Source organism: Mizuhopecten yessoensis, unplaced genomic scaffold (genome assembly GCF_002113885.1).
Source record: "Mizuhopecten yessoensis strain PY_sf001 unplaced genomic scaffold, ASM211388v2 scaffold10879, whole genome shotgun sequence".
NCBI classification, from domain to species: domain Eukaryota; kingdom Metazoa; phylum Mollusca; class Bivalvia; order Pectinida; family Pectinidae; genus Mizuhopecten; species Mizuhopecten yessoensis.
Window position 1 is genome coordinate 21,913 of NW_018408767.1, and position 19,919 is coordinate 41,831.

General features: G+C 35.4%; 2 protein-coding genes across 2 annotated transcripts in view; one reads left to right on the plus strand and one right to left on the minus strand.

Annotated features, from left to right (window-relative positions):
- Positions 1-11,848, minus strand: part of LOC110463227 (S-formylglutathione hydrolase-like) — a 20,053-nt gene extending 8,205 nt beyond the window's left edge. Inside the window, exons 1-4 of the mRNA XM_021517656.1 lie at positions 11,774-11,848; positions 5,408-5,510; positions 3,522-3,610; positions 1,774-1,872 (exon numbers count right to left, since the gene is read on the minus strand). Coding sequence (XP_021373331.1) covers positions 1,774-1,872; positions 3,522-3,610; positions 5,408-5,510; positions 11,774-11,831 — 349 coding nt within the window. The 5' untranslated portion in view covers positions 11,832-11,848. The remainder of the gene's footprint in view (positions 1-1,773; positions 1,873-3,521; positions 3,611-5,407; positions 5,511-11,773) is intronic.
- A 192-nt stretch (positions 11,849-12,040) lies between these two features.
- Positions 12,041-19,919, plus strand: part of LOC110463228 — a 39,723-nt gene continuing 31,844 nt past the window's right edge. Inside the window, exons 1-6 of the mRNA XM_021517657.1 lie at positions 12,041-12,210; positions 13,430-13,471; positions 13,741-13,814; positions 14,082-14,150; positions 15,734-15,806; positions 17,001-17,166. Of these exons, the coding sequence (XP_021373332.1) occupies positions 12,144-12,210; positions 13,430-13,471; positions 13,741-13,814; positions 14,082-14,150; positions 15,734-15,806; positions 17,001-17,166 (491 nt within the window). The 5' untranslated portion in view covers positions 12,041-12,143. The remainder of the gene's footprint in view (positions 12,211-13,429; positions 13,472-13,740; positions 13,815-14,081; positions 14,151-15,733; positions 15,807-17,000; positions 17,167-19,919) is intronic.

Genomic DNA, 19,919 nt, shown 5'->3' on the forward strand with positions numbered 1-19,919 from the left:
GTTTGAAGTTTTTGACATATTTGACCCCTGTGACCTTGAAAACAGGTCAAGGTCATTTTCGTTCTCAAACTTTGTAGGGCTCCTACCAACGAAGCTTTCAGCCAAATATCATGACTCTAGGCCTGTCCGTTCTTCAGAAGAAGTTGTTTAAAGGAAAAGTTGACGGACGAGGACGGACGGACGGACGGACGGACGGACGGACGGACGACGGACGGACGACGGACGCCGCGCCACGGCATAAGCTCACTTGGCACTTCGTGCCAGGTGAGCTAATAAAACTGTACTAAAATTGGTATAAGCATGATGAAGTGGGCTATGTGAACTTCACATTTGTTAAAAAGAAAGAAGATTTTTTTTGGTTCGAGAATAAAAAATTTGCCATAATCCGAAAGGGTGCGTACACATGAAAAGCTAGCTTTACAGGAGGTAAAATATTGACAACAGCACACGACACAAAATTGCAAAAAAACAAGTTTTACAATTTTACTGGGACCCAGATAATTCTGCAACCAGGTAGGTAATCTTTAATTTCAGACAGAGCTTAGGAAAAAAATTACTAGTTGCGGGGGTCAAATTTTGGGTTAAAAATAGCAATTGTAATGCAGTTTACAAATATATATACATGTATACATGTGTTGTGTAGGGTAAATCCGCTGTGTTTACATTTCCTCGACATGTGCCTTGTTTATCAGAGTCGGACCATTTCTACTGTATACTGCTACCATAACATGCACAGTTCATACATGTAATCATTCTATGTACTTAAGATAAGAGGATGTTAAGCATTAATGTTTTTTTCATTTTTGGTTGCATTAATTCAACCATGCCTACAACCTTGAAAATAACCCTGCAGCGAATTTAAGTTTAAAGGATCAGCATAACTGTATAAACTTGTCATAAGAGTGTGTGCACAAGACAAACATAAAAAAAGATATTTTGACAAGAAGGAAATTAACAAGTCATCTCATTATTTTGTAATGAACATAAGTCTTCGTATTTTTTGACATTTCCTTTAAATCTCACTCTTGAACTTTTGAATGAAAAGCTAACATATGCATTCTGGTCAATTTATTGTTAGACTATAATTTTGTTTTTTGTGAACAAAAACATGTTCTCCTTAGCCAAAAGACAAATTTGGGTATACAAAATTAATAAAGGGCCATATATCTCTTTATATATAGCGGGACACAAGACCCGAATTTAAAATGCAACACTCCTACTTCCCAAGATACAAGAAACTATAGAAAGTTTGGTCAAGGTAGGTGAAATAACATGGAAGATATGTTCCGGTATTACAATTAAACAAAGGACCATAACTCTGTATATAGTGAAACATGAGACTTATTTCTAGTGCACTGCACACCTTCTGTGGGTGATGCAGGTATACTTCAAGTTTGATCAAGATATCTTTAATGGTTAAAAAGTTATGGCCCAGACAAGTTGCTATTAGAAGAACCAGAAGAAGAACAACCAGAAGAAGAAGAACCAGTACTAATACAATATGTCTCCCTTCATTCAAAGAGGAGACATAATAACCCTAAACAGTAAAATAGGCTAACTAAAATTTCTTTCAAACTGTACATATATATCTACTCCCAAAACAAGCTAAGTAATAAAATAATTGCAATAAATTGGTTGAGTATCGTATTTCTGTGCACCCATTCCCCCTCCAATCTCCATCCAACTAATGTCTGTTTCAGATAAGTTTGGGAATTTTTGCAAATGGAATGTGAATAGCTGAACAAATATGTATTGCTGAAAAGACATACTTACTGGGACTAGTATCAGGAATTACAATCATGAGTCCATGTTCTGCAGCATACTTCTGACTTCCAGCCTTGGTCAAAAAGTTCTGTTCTGTACAGGTCAGTCCTATACGTATACACAGTAAATATATATATAACACATATCATAGACACGGTTAAATATCAGTCTATAGTGACAGGTTCACATCAGTCTATAGTGACAGGTTCACATCAGTCTATACATGTAGTTACAGATTCCCAACAGTCTATAATGACATGTTCACGTCAGTCTATAGTGACATGTGTTCACGTCAGCCTATAGTGACATGTTCACATCAGCCTATAGTGACAGATTCACAACAGCCTATATTCACAGGTTCACAACAGCCTACAGTCACAGGTTTACAGTCTGTAGTCACAGGCTTACAGCCTATAGTCACACGTTCATAGCCTTTAGTCACAGGTTCATGCATCACAGATTCACAGCCTATAGTGACAGGAAACACATCAGCCTATACCAGGATAGTCACAGATTCACATCTTGCTTAAGAGTCACAGGTTTATAGAAAGCCTGAAGTGGCAGGTTCACATCAACCTATAGTCACAGGTTACAGTCTATAGTCACAGATTTACAGCCTAATAGTCACAGGCCTACAGCCTAGAGTCACAGGTTTATAGCCTAGTCACAGGCTTATAGCCTATAGCCACAGGTTTACAGCCTAGTCGCAGGCTTACAGCCTAGAGCCACAGATTCACAGCCTAAGAGTCACAGGTTTACAGCCTATAGTCACAGGGTTACAGCCTATAGTCACAGATTTACAGCCTAATAGTCACAGGCCTACCGCCTAGAGTCACAGGTTTACAGCCTAGTCACATGCTTATAGCCTATAGTCACAGGTTTACAGCCTATAGTCACAGGTTTACAGCCTTTAGTCTCAGGCTTACAGCCCTAGAGCAACAGATTCACAGCCTAGAGTCACAGGTTTACAGCCTATAGTCACAGGTTTACAGCCTTTATAGTCACAGGCTTACAGTCCTGTCACAGGTTCACTGCATGTAGTTACAGGCTTACAGCCCTGTCACAGGTTCACTGCATGTAGTCACAGGCTAACAGCCTAGAGTCATCACAGATTCACAGCCTATAGTGACAGTTCACATCAGCCTATACCAGGGTAGTCGGTTTCACATCTTGCTTTAGAGTCACAGGTTTATAGCAAGCCTGAAGTGGCAGGTTTACATCAGCCTATAGTAACAGGGTTACAGCCTATAGTCACAGGCCTACAACGCAGAGTTACAGGTTCATAGCATTTAGTCACAAGTTCATGGCTAGCCTAGAGTCATGGGTCACAGTAAGCCTATAGCCACAGGTTCAAGGCTAGCCTAGAGACATGGGTCACAGTAAGCCTATAGCCACAGGTTCATGGCTAGCCTAGAGTCATGGGTCACAGTAAGCCTATAGCCACAGGTCCATGGCTAGCCTAGAGACATGGGTCACAGTAAGCCTATAGTCACAAGTTCATGGCTAGCCTAGAGTCATGGGTCACAGTAAGCCTATAGCCACAGGTTCTTAGTTTGTCAGTTTGCCCAATCACAGTTTCACAGTCTCAGGTTCACAATCATCATTAATCACAGTTCTTTATACAAGAAGCAATTGATTGTCATTATTTTGTTATGAAGTTTTGACATACAGTAGTGTATATACATAGTGTGGAAGCTGCCTAATTTTGATAGCTAAAGGTTATTTTTGTCTCAGGCTGGGTGAAGGTTTATTGTTACCTGATAGCCAGTACACGACAGGTACTTTCTTACTCTCAGCCTTGGCAGGAATAAACACACCAAACTTCATTGTACACTTCAGCTCGGCACTACAATGTTTGAGATCAAATGTCATCCGATTGATAAACTGAGTGTATAAAAAAGTGTCAAACTCAGAACCAAAATTAATTTACCATCGAAATGTAACAAAAAGGAAACATATTAATGGTACAATACCACACACTGTACAATATCTAAGTCAGAATAGTTGAATTGTTCTTGGAATGTAAAGTGTTGAACCTATTTCAGACACTAGCTAGGAAAGGATTACAAGTGATTGAAAAAAAATCCCTAATTAATCAGAAACTCACTCACAATGAAACCTTAGCTCTTTTTCATCAAAAAACTAAATGAACAATGAGAAACAACAATCTCTGATCCATATAGCACTATTAAAGGATATCTTTAGAACACCATCTTGTTTGATACATTATTTTTTCAGAAAGTCAAAATACCTACTTGTAGAACTTTGTAAATGAAAGATATTTCAACAAGCATATTCTTAAAGTTAACATGAACTTTGTTGGTAGCTATTCCAGCTTTTTAACTAGATGTGAAGAAAAGGAGGAAACATTACATTTTACTAACCAAGGATTAGTAATATGCTTTAATATCTATAAAGACACTCCAATTGTACAGTATACATATTGCCTCATTTTGCCCATAACCCAATTCATCTAAACTAAAACTTAAGAAGCTCCTGAATTTACATAGCTTTTGCTCAAATTTGACTTAACTTTTAATTAAGCTTTGTAAATTTTAAATTGATATTGACCACCTTTCATCAGAATATGGCCAAACATTGTATTTGATTAAGTAAGTACAATGCGGAAACGATTGATGAGTATGTTAATTATATGCAGTGTTCCCACTGAATTTTAGATTTGGGAGTGTATTTGATACATTTTCAAGATTTGAGGGTGAAAATCACTCATTTGGGGTTTCTGGGAACAATGATGTAGGGTTTCCTTTAACTTTGAAGAGAAGAAATATTGACAAAGTTTCATCAGAATCTAATAATATTTAAGCAAATTATGGAAAATAACAGAAGTTGTAGAAACCAAAGTGCAGACAGACAGATGAAAGCTTCCCATCATTATTGCTATTAGTTGGAGAATATAATGACAATTATTTGTTACATTTTTGACAGTGAAATATCGGATTCTATCAACTTAATAAAACGGATTCTATCAACTTAATAAAACTTATTAAGTTATATCTTTCACACTGTGACAAATATCAAAAGTGATATTTTCAGTGTTAAAAAAACAAAAATGTTTTGGTATTGACCAATCATAACGGTATCTGCTATTCGCTGCATTCAAAGGCAACAATTTTTTGTTCTGATTCAGATGAAGCGACGGTAGAATAAGTGATTCAAGCTTTGGTAAATGTTTGGTACACACACTTAAGTATTAACATGAATATACAATTAATAACATTTTTATAAGCAACCATACCAGAGTATCCCATTCAAAATGGCGTCCAACCTTAGCTTGTTGTCAAATAGTGCGACGTCATAAGAATATGGAGCTAATTATTACGCTTCAGATTCCAGCCCTTTTTTAATGCATTATATTTTTCATGCGTTAGAAATGTAATAAATTGAAAATTTAATGTTGTCTTCAGTAATTACAAATATATTTTACTCATGTTGCTAATATTTTGATACTTTTCACGAGTGCACATTAGCCACACGAGTGAAATATATATATTTGTTATTACTGAAGACACCATTAAATATCCTCTATATGGTATGGTTTTCTTGCTTTCAAAACAACTTAGTTTAGTTTCACTTTAGTGAAATATATCGGTAACCGAAGTCACTAAACAGAATATAACCATACCTTTCATGGCTAAACACCTTCTGCCATCCTCCAAACATCTTATTACTGGAAACCTCTGTTAGTGCCATTTTGACTGTCGTTGTGTCGTAACCTCTGAAAGATGCTGATGCAGAAAAAGATTGTTAAAAGATGTAGGAACCAAGTAAATGGTATGCAGCAAAAGATACAAAACTTTAAATATTAACACAATTTTATGAGAACTTGATAATATTCTCACAAATGTTAAAGTATTTTGATTTTTTAATATTTATATGTATACTGGAACTGGACTGTTTGGTTTGATTTGTTTGTGTTTTACATCCTATTAACATCTATATCTATGGTCATTTAAGGACGTGCCAGGTTTTGGTGATGGAGGAAAGCCGGAGTTCCCGGAGAAAAACCACCGACCTACGGCCAGTACCTGGCGACTGCCCCGCGTAGACCTCAAACCCGAGACCAAGTGGTTGGAGGGCTAGTGGTAGCAGAATGTCAGACGCCTTTACCACTTGGCCACCGCACCAGTTATCATTGTTTGTAATGCTACATATTGTATCTCTACTTTTATTCATATGATATTGACAATATTTATATTTGAGTTATCCGGGATCCCAACCCCCCCTTTTAATTTCTGTCAACTCTTTCTTATAGTTTTATAATCAGCAGTTTATAACGGACCCAGAGGAATTAATAGCTGACCTGCTGTATATAGATTTCTATAGGAAACAGACAAATGGATTTAAGAGCATATTGCATAAATGTGTGTGAATGTTTAAAGTTTTAAAAAAAATTAAAGCATTTCAGATAGAGTTTGTAATCCTACTGCATTTATAAATTAATATATGTTCAATTAATCACAAAAAGTAAACACTTTACAATAATCCATCTGACAATAAACATGCATTAATAAAATCAGGTTTTTAACAACCGTTTTACCAAATGGCATATATTATAACTACTTTTTCACTTCAACAAATCCTCCAGGTCAAATAATAAAGTAAATGGATAATTTATACCTATATATATTTTCCCTGATTAGGCTCCACCCTAAAAAATCCTATTTTTCCTATATTCACCCTATTGGGCCCAAGTTGATCCCCTTTTCACCTGCAATAGCCACATCCTCCATTTATCCAAAGTTGAATCCCTTTGGCCTTAGGGTACTCCTTACCAACTTAGGTAAAAAATCCATTTCCCACAATACAAAATTGATTCCCCTTAGTCTAGCAACGGTCCACACCAAATTTGGTCAAAATCCATTCTTGACTAATAGGCTTTTTAATGAAAAAATGACAGACACTGAGACAGACGACGGACCTCACACCACAGGGTATTAATTAGCTCACTTACCATTTGGGTAGGCAAGTTAACAATACCATTAACTTGCTCACCCCTATGTAACTTAAGTAGACTCTTTCATGCATTGATATGGATGAGTCCATTATGGTCTACAGTGGGGAAAGGGTTAAAAATCCACTGGTACAACACTATATCTTGTCAATGCCCTATAATCTATATATATTACTTCTACATACATCTGTTACACTATTTGATAATTCAGTCCAATATAAATATATATATAAATATAATGTACCTTCAGAACTAAAATCCAAATATTCATAGATATAATATGCATATATCAGAGTCTGCAAACATATCATCAACATTATATGAGAAGTATTTTACAAACTCAACATTTCCATAACTTCAAAAGCTTGTCAAGTATTTTTGACCTAAAAATGTTTTTCAATTCAACAGTCGATCTCATTCCTTTTCACTTTGTGAAATGTTTGTCAATATATTATTGTATCAATACAATAATTTTTTACACTAATATGAAAATATAACATTATGATTAAATGATGTACATCATGACTAGGTTGTTTTTACAATCAGCCCATGGTGTTTTTACAATATTAAAGACCTTTTGAGTATAATTTTACATGAAGGCCTATACCAAAGCATTCTAGAAGATTCCAATGTCTGATACAAGGACAAAGAGAGGTATATTTTCAAAGACCTTTAGATCAACTTTACCTTTAAGTCCAGATCTAGATTTTTTTACACAAATACCTACCTTTGTATATATAAAGACTAGAGGTTTTTAACACAATGAAGGACTCTAGATACTTTTTACACTGAACCAATGGGAGTTTAAACTTTCACTAAGGCTTACAAGACATTTAAATGACATACATATTCCCATAAACATGTTTCTGGCAGATCTTTAAACTCTGCTTTTGGCTAGACAACATTTGGAAAATAAAGACTTGTTATATATTGATTTCTTGGCAAAAATTCTTATGCATGAACAATGTGGGCTTTGTACTTATTTTGTATCTGAATAATAAAGAGTCTGGTGTAGGGATGGTTTAGTTTTATATTGTTTAACGTCCTATTAACAGCCAAGGTCATTTAAAGGCGTGCCTCCATGTGTGTTGTGTAAGCGTGCATGTATGTGGGCCGGAGACGGAGTATGTTGATGTACTTGCCTCCTTGTGATAGCGATGTGGATCCTATACTAGAAATATGTAACTTTGAACAGACAAAAAGCACGGTCTATAGACAACAAATGTTGCAAAATTATCCATAACATTCAGAATTAAAAAATACAAAGCAAGTCATCTGCAGACCAATAAAATCAATAAAATATGTTGAAACAAAACCAGAACAACAAGTTTCAGCATACAACAGATGCTACATAGATAGGGATCTTGGTGATAACAAGATATGTTGAACCACAGGCTACATCGGACCACAGATGAAGGACAAATCAAACAGTTCATCATCTAGTGCTACAGGTGGGCTAAAACTGCCACAATTCCATTCTGTTTTAGTATATCCCTCCTTTAGCAGAAGAATCAGCACACTCGGATGAGTGTTCTGAAGTATGTCAGGTTTTGTTTAGAGTGAATATTTCCAACTGCTCAATTACGGAATTAGTGCCATACAATTTTGAATAACATAAAGCATAGAAATTGTATTTGTAATACCAAACCCAAACTCTTAATTATTTTTAGTTTTTGCTACATTAGCATATATGTAATTTAGACATTTTACTGATCATGAATACCATATTGGTTCAGCTTAGAATAGTGTATCTTTGCTTCTGTGATAATTTTAATGAAAAGTGTAAATGACTCTTTAATTGTATATATATTTAGTCTAATTATAGTAAATTAATAAGCTCATTTACTTTTATGCCTATGCTTATTGTGATAATAATTTGAATGTTCATATGTTTTCTATATATTATATCATGATTTTAACTAACCCTTTTACTAACAGAGGACCCCTGTGGAAGATTAGCTTTGCTAAACAGGTTTTTTATCTTCAATAAATAAAGTTTATTATTATATAAGTAAACTCTAGAACACAAAGCTAGGCCAGCCAGAGCACCAGGTAATTGCGCTAGAATATGGATCTCTTTAAATATAAGTATATTGCCCTCAGCATTCTTTTTACCATTTTTACAGCTGAATACATGCTGCTTTCTCCAGCAAATTAGTACTTTATTTTTCAAAAATGAAGAAAAAAGGAGAAAAATCATCGAAATTTTAATGAAGATACTGCTATATATATATAGTCTCGCAGTTCATATACTGGAACAATCAACATGCAGCTGTAAACTTTGACCTTATATATTTCTATTTTGGTCTTGTTGGGGAAATAATTAATCACATCCAGCCTCTAAAGGTGTCACACTATTTATGGAGGGGTTATGATGGAGGGGTTTATCATAAGTTAAAATGAAGGGCATGTGAAAATTAGGATATGGCACACAACTTTCAAAATGCAATGTATTGCAATATGACACAATTCTAGACATTGGTTTCGATCAACATGGGCATTTGTGGAACGAGAAATTTCCCATGGTAATATCAACTTTTGAGTGTCAAAATTAGCCAATATTAAACTAAAGAAGTCTAGAATTGCTTTGTATTTTGACACTTTACATGTGAAATATATTTCCATATTTATTAATTTACAGATTTTAAAAATTTTCAAAGGAAGGGTGTCTATAAGGCCCTTTTTTGGGCCCCGGTATATTCGTATTTTTACCTCCTTATTTTGTTCAAATATGTCCTATTGTATGACATGCGGAAAAACTAAGGTAAAACTTTGACCGAAAGTGGGTTTCTGGGGGTACCAAAAGGGGTATGGTAAATCACAAATATAGTTTGCAGTTTTCAAAATGAGCTTAAAAACCAAAATAATATCATATCTGCTTTTGAAAACATGTATAAATTATACAAGCATATGTAACGGAATGAAAAAGGACAGAAATTCAATCGTCACTTAAAGATCGATTGTTTATATGAAACGAAAGATTACGTCAGGGGGGTCGTTTCGGTCATTTTCAATTGAAAAGTAATTTGTTTTCTCAATAATTTCCTTTCTAATTAATATTGTGACTTGAAATTTACAACTTCACTCATTTAAGTAGACTTACATAAATTGCATATTGACTACATACTTTCCTTTTGTTTTGTACTGAGTTATGGCTTTTGGACACATCTCAAACTTGGCTTTTTCAAATATCTCTCAATTTTAAGTGAATTAAAAGGTGCGTGACACCCTTTATATGCTATAAGTATAAGATATCAATTGCTAGAATTGTATATTATATATATCATCAGGGGTTAATCTAGACTGATTTTACTACCGAAATTCGGTAGTATTCCCGGGACAATTAACGACTGTTTTCCCCTCTGAATAAAAAACAAATTCCTCATCAAGAAAAATTCCCCCAAGAAGGAGAAAGTTTCCCCAAATTAGGGGAAAATAAATATAATTGCAAATAAAATTGATTAAATCATTGTAACATAAAAAAAAAAAACCTCACAATACTGTTTATCTTTTATCTGGGATCACTTTTCGTCCGAGACCCCCCATACTCCCCATTACGAGAGGGGCCCGCTAGCCGCCCCCTTCTCATGCTCTTCCCCCGGCTCCTGCCTGCGGCAGTCGTTCGAAGGCCTGGCGACTGGATATTCCCCTCATTTCAAAATGGGTAGTGTTCCCCAAATCCTAGATTAGCCCCTGATCATATAATATTTGCTCAACACCTGTGGCTGAAGTGAGTTCCAGGTCCTGATTTGGTTTTTTTACTTATCAAAGTTAACTTGCAAATCATAAATGGCATTTGCCACCACAACTACTGTTAAATGATTGATTTAATATATGAAGTTTGATTTGCTGGTAATTTTAAGCCTCCTAGCCTCAAGGAAAGTATCTGCTTTAATCGTTAAAGTTAACCAATTTCATTGTTTTATCACATGTTCTGCCTATTTCCAATGGTTATCCGCTGATTGTACATAAAAGGCATTTGGGGATAAGCATGTAACTTGGCATAGAGTTTAGTTATATGGTGATATTTAATCTGTTAAAGTTTCATACTTATACCACAATGCCTTTTTACTTAAAAACACATTTTCCTGTGATTTAGAGTACAAGGACCAAAGTGCATCTCCTTGCCTAACACCAAATATTTCCTGAGTGTTGATTCAAAATTCTTTTAAGGGAGACACACTTCATATCACGATTATAATGTATAACAAGTTTCAGAGAGATCGTTTGAAAAATGTAAGAGGAGATTGCCCGACAAACAAAAGTTTACACCGGAGGGACGACGTTATACCATAATACTTACGTCAAATTTGACGGGCGCATAAAAAGATGCTTTTATTTATTTACAGTCCGGAAATTCTCTAAACAAGAATGATATTTATTACGTTTTCGGCCCACCGTATCAGTATGGCTTGTTTCATTTATATTGAAAAACGATGAATCTACTTACGAAATTAAGAAGCTGGTGGTGATAATATTAATAAGAGCGGATTTGAATCAATGAATAATCCATGAGCTCTGGTTATGATGTGTAAATTTTTTGTCATAGAAGATTTTTGCTGTCAGCACCTCATAACGGTGTCTGAGAAGTCCACGTTTTCTTATAGGCCTAGTATACGCTCCGGCCCCACACCAGACATCTATATGCTTAAATGTCAAAAGTCTGGTGTTAGGGCCAGAGGAAACTCAGACTAGATAAAGTATTACATTTAAAAATTATCTGTGCCTAATCTAAATATTTTGTTGTAATATCAATGTATCATAGTGCCATTGTAGAATCATATTGCATATGATAAATATTGCTAAACAGATTGTTATCGTCCTACTTAAAACACCTAGTGGGCATCTCTACATCTACTAGATCCAGAGATAAAACACTCGAAATATTGAATGATAAAATAACTCGTTGCATCTAATTTCTTATCGATTTGCAATCATACTAAAGCAATATGTAGTGAAGTTGCAATCGCATTGCAAACAAAAAACCCATTTCTACGGTCTGAACCGATTGACATTGCTGCACATTACGACATTTACCAAATTTAGTGATTTTCTTGTGGACTTCGATAAAAACACGCCGGCAGCCGAACAACATCTGCAATTTGAACCGGATATCAGTACGCATATTTTTTTAACATAGTGCAGAAACAAACGCTTTCATCTTAAATGTTAGCATTAAGATATACATTGTATATCTTCTGTTCTTCGTTTTGTATATGTGAAAGATACGTACTTTGTTAAATACGTTTATCAACAGTAAAATAGCTATGCCAAATGCGGAGTAATATCTGTTATGATATCCAACATGGCGGCCAGGGAAAGGACGTGGACGTTTCAACTGAATATAAACACTTGCAACACCATAATAAAAACAGTTTCAGCGGACTAAACTACTCGAAACAATAACATGGCACAATACAATCAGGTTCACGTTGCTGAAGGGAAAGGGACAATTTTGATTTACCTTCAATGTTGTGAGTATAACCGTTATCAAGTACTTACTGTACGTAATTGTCGAAACTGAAAGTAGACTTGAAAGATTCTAAAACACAGTTTTACAACAATTTCCTGCCTATTTTCCCACTCTAGTGTATTTAACGCAAACCACAATCATTTTTGTTCACCGTTTACGTTTAAACAGTTTCATTTTAAGCAATATTTCATCAATTTCATTTACACACACCAGAACATATGCAGTGATTTATATTTGATACATGTGTAACAGGAAAGAGAACAGTGTGCTTCCACAGGGTATCGAACCCACGATCCCTAGGTTCCTAGTCGGACGCTCAACCACTGAGCTAAAAGGAAATTCCCTCTGGCTCGAAGCTTAAGAAGGCGACCTTTAAATCCTATGTACATGCAATTAATATCTGCCACACTCACTCACTCAGACTCATTTTGATTCCCCTTTTTAAATGTGTTCGCCCTCGAAAACCACGACCCAGGTTCTAACTCCCTGTCACCACAGGGAGGCCACATACACCATTTGTAACAGGAAAGAGAACAGTGTGCTTCCACCGGGGATCACACACGATCCCTAGAATCCTAGTCGGACGCTCTTACCATTGAGCTTAAAAGGGAAATTTTAAGGCGACCTTAATCCTAAGTACAATTAAAATCTGCCACACATGTACTACATGTTCCTTTTAAAATCACCCATGTGTTTCTTGTGTGTTGAAGGTGCTTCCTTAAAAATATTGAAGATAATCAGATACAATTTTCATACTTCAATCCAGGCAATGTCAGAATGATAATGTCAACAATGACATTGTCATAATGTCCTAGATTTTAGAAGTCCAGTGGTTCAAAGCAATTGCATTTTCTTTTCCTAGCTGTAAGGCAAAACACATTTATTTTAATGTTTTATGCGTTGCAAATATATGTTGAAATATAGAAATGAATTTATGGTTACATGTATCTTATTGTTATCTCTGTGAGCTTTATTATCCAGTAAATTACCTAGAAATTGTATTACATATAATCCAGTAAATATGAAATTTTCGCACAATCATATCATAATGATATATATTGGAATTGGAAGTGTTATTTTAATGACAAGTCTGTGATATGATCATTCATATGTCAAAAGACAAGTATAAATACTATCCAAGCATGAACATAATATATCATAATTAGCATAACTATATTACCTGGCACATGCATCTCTTTTTATCAAACTTTCATTTTCAGATTTTGTAACAATAGCGACTATTTTAGGAACCGGTATTTTAGGTAAGTTGATGGTCCTTAATGATACATTAAAGATAAAATCCCAAATTAATAATGGCTATTATTTGTTTGATTTACTCCATCTATTTTTTCATACGTAAAGAGACAACCTAATAAAAATTATGGAAACTTCAAATAGATGTACCGGCAAATCGAAATAAAATCAAAGACATATATTTGTACTGGTATACCAGATGCATGTAATTGAAAATACATGTACTGATAAAGTTACATTGTTAACACCCTTGACATGTACAGTAATATGTATTTAGGACTTCCAGTGACACTAACTAAAGCTGGTCTGTACCCATTCCTCGTCTCCTTCCTCTTTGGAGCATGTATGCAGGTGAGAATTAAGTTCAACTACATCATTATATATAAAAAGAAAATCTTAACTTTGGTATCTTTGGGTAATTTAAAGTTGTATTTTTAAAATACGATTTTATATTTGGTACACATTTTAAATTTTATGTTATCAAAAATGAATTTAATAAAATCATACACATATATATACACACTGTAGTTGGTTAACACTGATCTTGATTTTGTAATAATTAGAGTTAATAATTGTTTGTAATTATTATGAAATGTTTGATCACATTGTTTATTTCAGGCTTTGTTGATTTACTTCTTCACAGAACTACTACAGCTGGCACATGCAGCACAACAACAAATTGGCAAGGTCTGTCTGCATATTTAATCTTTCATCATAGTATTTTATGATCTAATACATCTGTATATGTCAGTATATTAAATATTCAATCATGCTACTTGGGATTAGTCCTCAGGTGATCATATGACTGATTCCACAAGCCCCTTTCATTTTAGGAACATCAAAGTTATTTTAAGCTCCTTTCACGTGTCTGGTTCAACCGGTTTGACTGTCTTTAAATGTAACATTTTCGGGTATAAATCCAGGCGGACCTTTAAAAGTTTATGCAGGCCTTGCAAGGCTTTGTCAAGGCTCGCCTGAAAGCAGTAACAGATTATTACATGTATGTCCGACCTATTTCATAAACGATCAACTCAGATCCAACCGTGCGGACTGTTTGGATCGCAATAAACGGATGCAGCCCTAGAGAAATTATTCTAGCACTTCAAACAGGAATATCCCGCGGGATTTCTTGTGCTAGATTTTTCTATCTCATCTGATCAGCCTGGCATCTTTATGTGACATTTCACAGACTTTTTCATATCACGATTTATTCATCCACATGATAACGGCTTGAAATTGACAATCCACATTATAAGACCTAGTATTCTGTTTTGTCATTACATGTTCTGTTCTGATGTTGTAGAAAAAATACAATTTGAACCCATCATGAATTTTATGATGATAACTTTGTAAATGTTTATCTTACAACACTTGATGGAACACTATGGAATGTCATAGAACATGTAGAGTATTAATTACTAGATAAGATCATATGTCATCAATTGTATGATGTCACAAGTAACAATAGAAAAAGGGCCCACATTTTTAGAACTTTAGGGGTAAAATAGCTCAATGTTCGGGCCAAACCGGTAGACGCATACTAATAAATATACCTACCTTTCCCGAGCTTGTTGTGATTGAAAATTACTTTTAGAAAAAATAAAATCTACACTGTGAAATGTGGTTTTTACGAGGAAGGTTTTGTAGTGAATAGGCCATATTTATTTGAGGCCCTAGATGAGATACTTTCAGACTTTAGTGAAATGGAATAGTTTTTTGGACTAAAATATTCAAGAAAGAAAATCAGTTACCTGTAAGTGAGTGGGATCGGGTTATCTCAGTCGTAGGCTAAGATTCTGTAACATCCCAGTCTTCACTCTTGGCTGGGATTATGTTACAGGATACTAGCCCTCAACTGAGATAACCCGATCCCACTCAGTTACAGGTAATAGATTTAAGTACATGTACTACAAAATAATCCATACATTTTAATTAGTTCATTGAAATATTAAAAAAATAAATCTTCATACAAAGAATGGTAACTCATTTGTTTGTTGGATACAAGTCTCTGATTTTGTGTTTCACTCTATTTAGGTATAAGGAATAAGACATATTATTACCCAAACTGAATACAGTTGTACGAATGTAGATATTACAAAAATTTACTAAACATTGAGATAACATTTAGCAACATGTAGGTTCATCAATCACTCATGAATGGAATAGGTGAAAAATTACAACTGATTGTTAAATCGTCTTATAGTAGGTTGAATTGATTCTTACCCTAAAAATAGATTAATAGGTGTTATTGATCTATAATTCTGTTACAGGAGGAGTTAGTTCCCTTGAATGAACTAATGGATGACACTGGTTACCTTGCCTCTGATGAAGACCAAGAGAGTGGTGAGATTTGTAACGTACTATATATAATGGATTCAAGTAAAAAGATAACTACATGCACCATATCCCAATGCAAACAGTTCCATTATGATAAACATCATATCACATATTTCTGGAAGTCAAAGGAAATATCTAGTGTTAAAGGAAAAGAACTACTGATAAATACATGTACCATACTTTATGTATTTCGGTCAACATGAGGTAGTTACCCATATGGTATGAACAGTTTTTGTTGTTGCTTTGCCTTCATCTTTACGGCCATATACAGACTGCTTCCCCTAGATAAAATTTCTTTTATTATCCGAAAATAAAGAAAACATTCAGTTTCAGTAATGCTATATTTTTCAAAGTTTGTGTAGGTACATGACTGTGGTAAAACTCAACTAGAAAAACAACCTGATGAAGCATTATGACACCTTCACAGGGTTTCATATACGTTTCCTTTTTGTTACACTTTCAGGATACTACTGCAGGAAAAGTCTGTCTGATGTTTGACGTTATGACTTAAAAGTATTAATTAAAACTGATGATTTATCAATTTGGTCAAGTTGAAGAGTGTTGTTTATTACTAACCATTATTTGTTCATTTTTATTTTCAGTTATTCTTTTATTAATTAATTTGTTTATCATTTACTTTGTTTCAAGGTTGTGTTCATACATTTTTAAATCTCTCTCCATTATAAATATTTTCGATTTTTTTGAAGTAATGAAAGATTACACATACAAACTTTGATGTCTAAATACTTATATAATTATGTTTAAGATTTTAGGGCAGGCAAGCTAAGGTTGAAATATCATATCTATTATGATATTATAATTACAATTAAGTTTAATATCTTTGTACTTTAATCTTCTGACTATAAAATGCATATGAATGTTAGAGGAAACATGTTCAGAAAAAATCATACTAAATGTTCTGCAATATTTCTTAAATGCATTATTTTTTAGTAATGATTTATTTTTGACATGCTTTTGTTCTTTTATCAATTGTCAAATTTGTTTATATATAATTATTAATGAACAGTGTGTATCTACCTAGGAATATATTGTTTTTTTTTACTTTTACGTCTAATTAGTTGGTTTTTCAAAACAACTAATATATCAGCATCGCTTAATCAGAAAACAAATTCTGATTCATGACAGATAAAGTAATATAAGACTAACAAAGCTCTATTGTTAAATTGTGTTTGACTTCAGATGTGGATGACAATAGTAAAATAGTTGAGAGGAAATCAACAAAGAAGCAGAAAGCAGCTGGGGTTTTTGAGGATGGAGTGAAGCCCCCAAATCTTCACCTGCTCGGCACACTGTTTCTAGGCTGTGGCTGGAGACAAGTGTTTGATATCCTCCTGGTCCTACAGTTGTAAGTGTTTGACATCCTTCTGTTCCTACAGTTGTAAGTGTTTGACATCCTCCTGTTCCTACAGTTGTAAGTGTTTGACATTCTCCAGGTCCTACAGTTGTAAGTGTTCGACATTCTCCTGGTCCTATGAGTTGTAAGTGTTTGACATCCTTCTGGTCCCACAGTTTTAAGTGTTTGACATTCTCCTGGTCTCACAGTTGTAAGTGTTTGACATTATCCTGGTCCCACATTTGTAAGCCTACAGTTGTAAGTGCTTGACATCCTCCTGTTCCTACAGTTGTAAGTTTTTGACATCCTTGTTGTCCTGCAGTTGTTAGTATTTGACATTCTTCTGGGCCTATAGTTGTATGTGTTTTAAGTGTTTGACATTCTCCTGGTCGCACATTTGTAAGTGTTTGACATTCTCCAGGTCCTACAGTTGTAAATGTTCGACATTCTCCTAGTCCTATGAGTTGTAAGTGTTTGAAATCCTTCTGGTCCCACAGTTGTAAGGGTTTGACATTCTCCTGGTCCCACAGTTGCAAGTGTTTGACATTCTCCTGCTCCCACATTTGTAAATGTTTGACATTCTCCTCGTCCTACAGTTGTTAGTGTTTCCTACAGTTGTAAGTATTTGATAGCCTCCTAGTCCCTCATTTATATGTGTTTGACATCCTCCTGGTCCTACAGTTGTAAGTGTTCGGCATTCTCCTGGTCCTATGAGTCGTAAGTGTTTGACATCCTTCTGGTCCCTCGGTTGCAAGTATTTGACATCCTCCTAGTCCTTCATTTATAAGTGTTTGACATTCTCCTGGGTCTACAGTTGTTAGTGTTTGACATTCTCCTGGTTGACATTCTCCTGGTCCTACATTTGTTAGTGTTTGACATCCTTCTGGTCCAACAGTTGTAAGTGTTTGACATTCTTCTGGTCCTATAGTTGGTCCCACAGTTGTAAGTGTTCGACATTCTCCTGGTCCCACATGTGTTCGACATTCTCCTGGTCCCACATTTGTAAGCCTACAGTTGTAAGTGCTTGACATCCTCCTGTTCCTACAGTTGTAAGTTTTTGACATCCTTGTTGTCCTGCAGTTGTTAGTATTTGACATTCTTCTGGTCCTATAGTTGTATGTGTTTTACATTCTCCTGGTCCTACAGTTGTTAGTGTTTCCTACAGTTGTAAGTATTTGGCATCCTCCTAGTCCCTCATTTATATGTGTTTGACATCCTCCTGGTCCCTAGGTTGCAAGTATTTGACATTCTCCTGGTCCCACACTTGTAAGTGTTTGACATTCTCCTGGCCCCACATTTGTAAATGTTTGACATTCTCCTGGTCCTACATTTGTTAGTGTTTGACATCCTTCTGGTCCCCTACAGTTGTAAGTGTTTGAAATTCTTTTGGTCCCACAGGTGTAAGTGTTTTACATTCTCCTGGTCCTACAGTCGTTAGTGTTTGACATCCCCCTGATCCTACAGTTGTAAGTATTTGATAGCCTCCTAGTCCCTCATTTATAAATGTTTGACATCCTCCTTTTCCTCCAGTTGTAAGTGTTTGACATCCTGCTGGTCCCACAGTTGTAAGTGGTTGACATTCTCCTGGTCCCACACTTGTAAGTGTTTGACATTCTCCTTGTACCACAGTTGTAAGTGTTTGACATCCCCCTGTTCCAACAGTTGTAAGTGTTTGACATCCCCCTGTTCCAACAGTTGTAAGTGTTTGACATCCTTCTGGTCCAACAGTTGTAAGTGTTTGACATTATCCTGGTCCCACATTTGTAAGCCTACAGTTGTAAGTGCTTGACATCCTCCTGTTCCTACAGTTGTAAGTTTTTGACATCCTTCTGGTCCCTAGGTTGCAAGTGTTTGACATCCTCCTGGTCCTACAGTTGTAAGTGTTTAACATCCCCCTGTTCCTACAGTTATAAGTATTTGACATCCTCCTAGGCCCTCATTTATAAGTGTTTGACTTCCTCCTTTTCCTACAGTTGTAAATTTGTAAGTGTTTGACATTCTACTGGTCCTACAGTTGTAAGTGTTAGACATTCTCCTGGTCCTATGAGTTGTAAGTGTTTGACAACCTTCTGGTCCCACAGTTGTAAGTGTTTGGCATCCTTCTGGTCCCACAGTTGTAAGGGTTTGACATTCTCCTGGTCCCACACTTGTAAGTGTTTGACATTCTCCAGGTCCTACAGTTGTAAGTGTTTAACATCCCCCTGTTCCTACAGTTGAAAGTATTTGACATACTCCTAGTCCCTCATTTATAAATGTTTGACATCCTCCTTTTCCTCCAGTTGTAAGTGTTTGACATCCCCCTGTTCCTCCAGTTGTAAGTATTTGACATCCCATTCTCCTGGTCCTATGAGTCGTAAGTGTTTGACATCCTTCTGGTCCCACTTAGTGTTTGACATCCCCCTGATCCTACAGTTGTAAGTATTTGATAGCCTCCTAGTCCCTCATTTATAAGTGTTTGACTTCCTCCTTTTCCTACAGTTGTAAATTTGTAAGTGTTTGACATTCTACTGGTCCCACAGTTGTAAGTGTTTGGCATCCTTCTGGTCCCACAGTTTTAAGTGTTTGACATTCTCCTGGGTCTACAGTTGTTAGTGTTTGACATCAGCCTGTTCCTACAGTTGTAAGTATTTGACATCCTCCTAGTCCCTCATTTATAAGTGTTTGACATCCTCCTTTTCCTACAGTTGTAAGTGTTTGACATCCCCCTGTTCCTACAGTTTTAAGTTTTTGACATCCTTGTTGTCCTACAGTTGTTAGTATTTGAC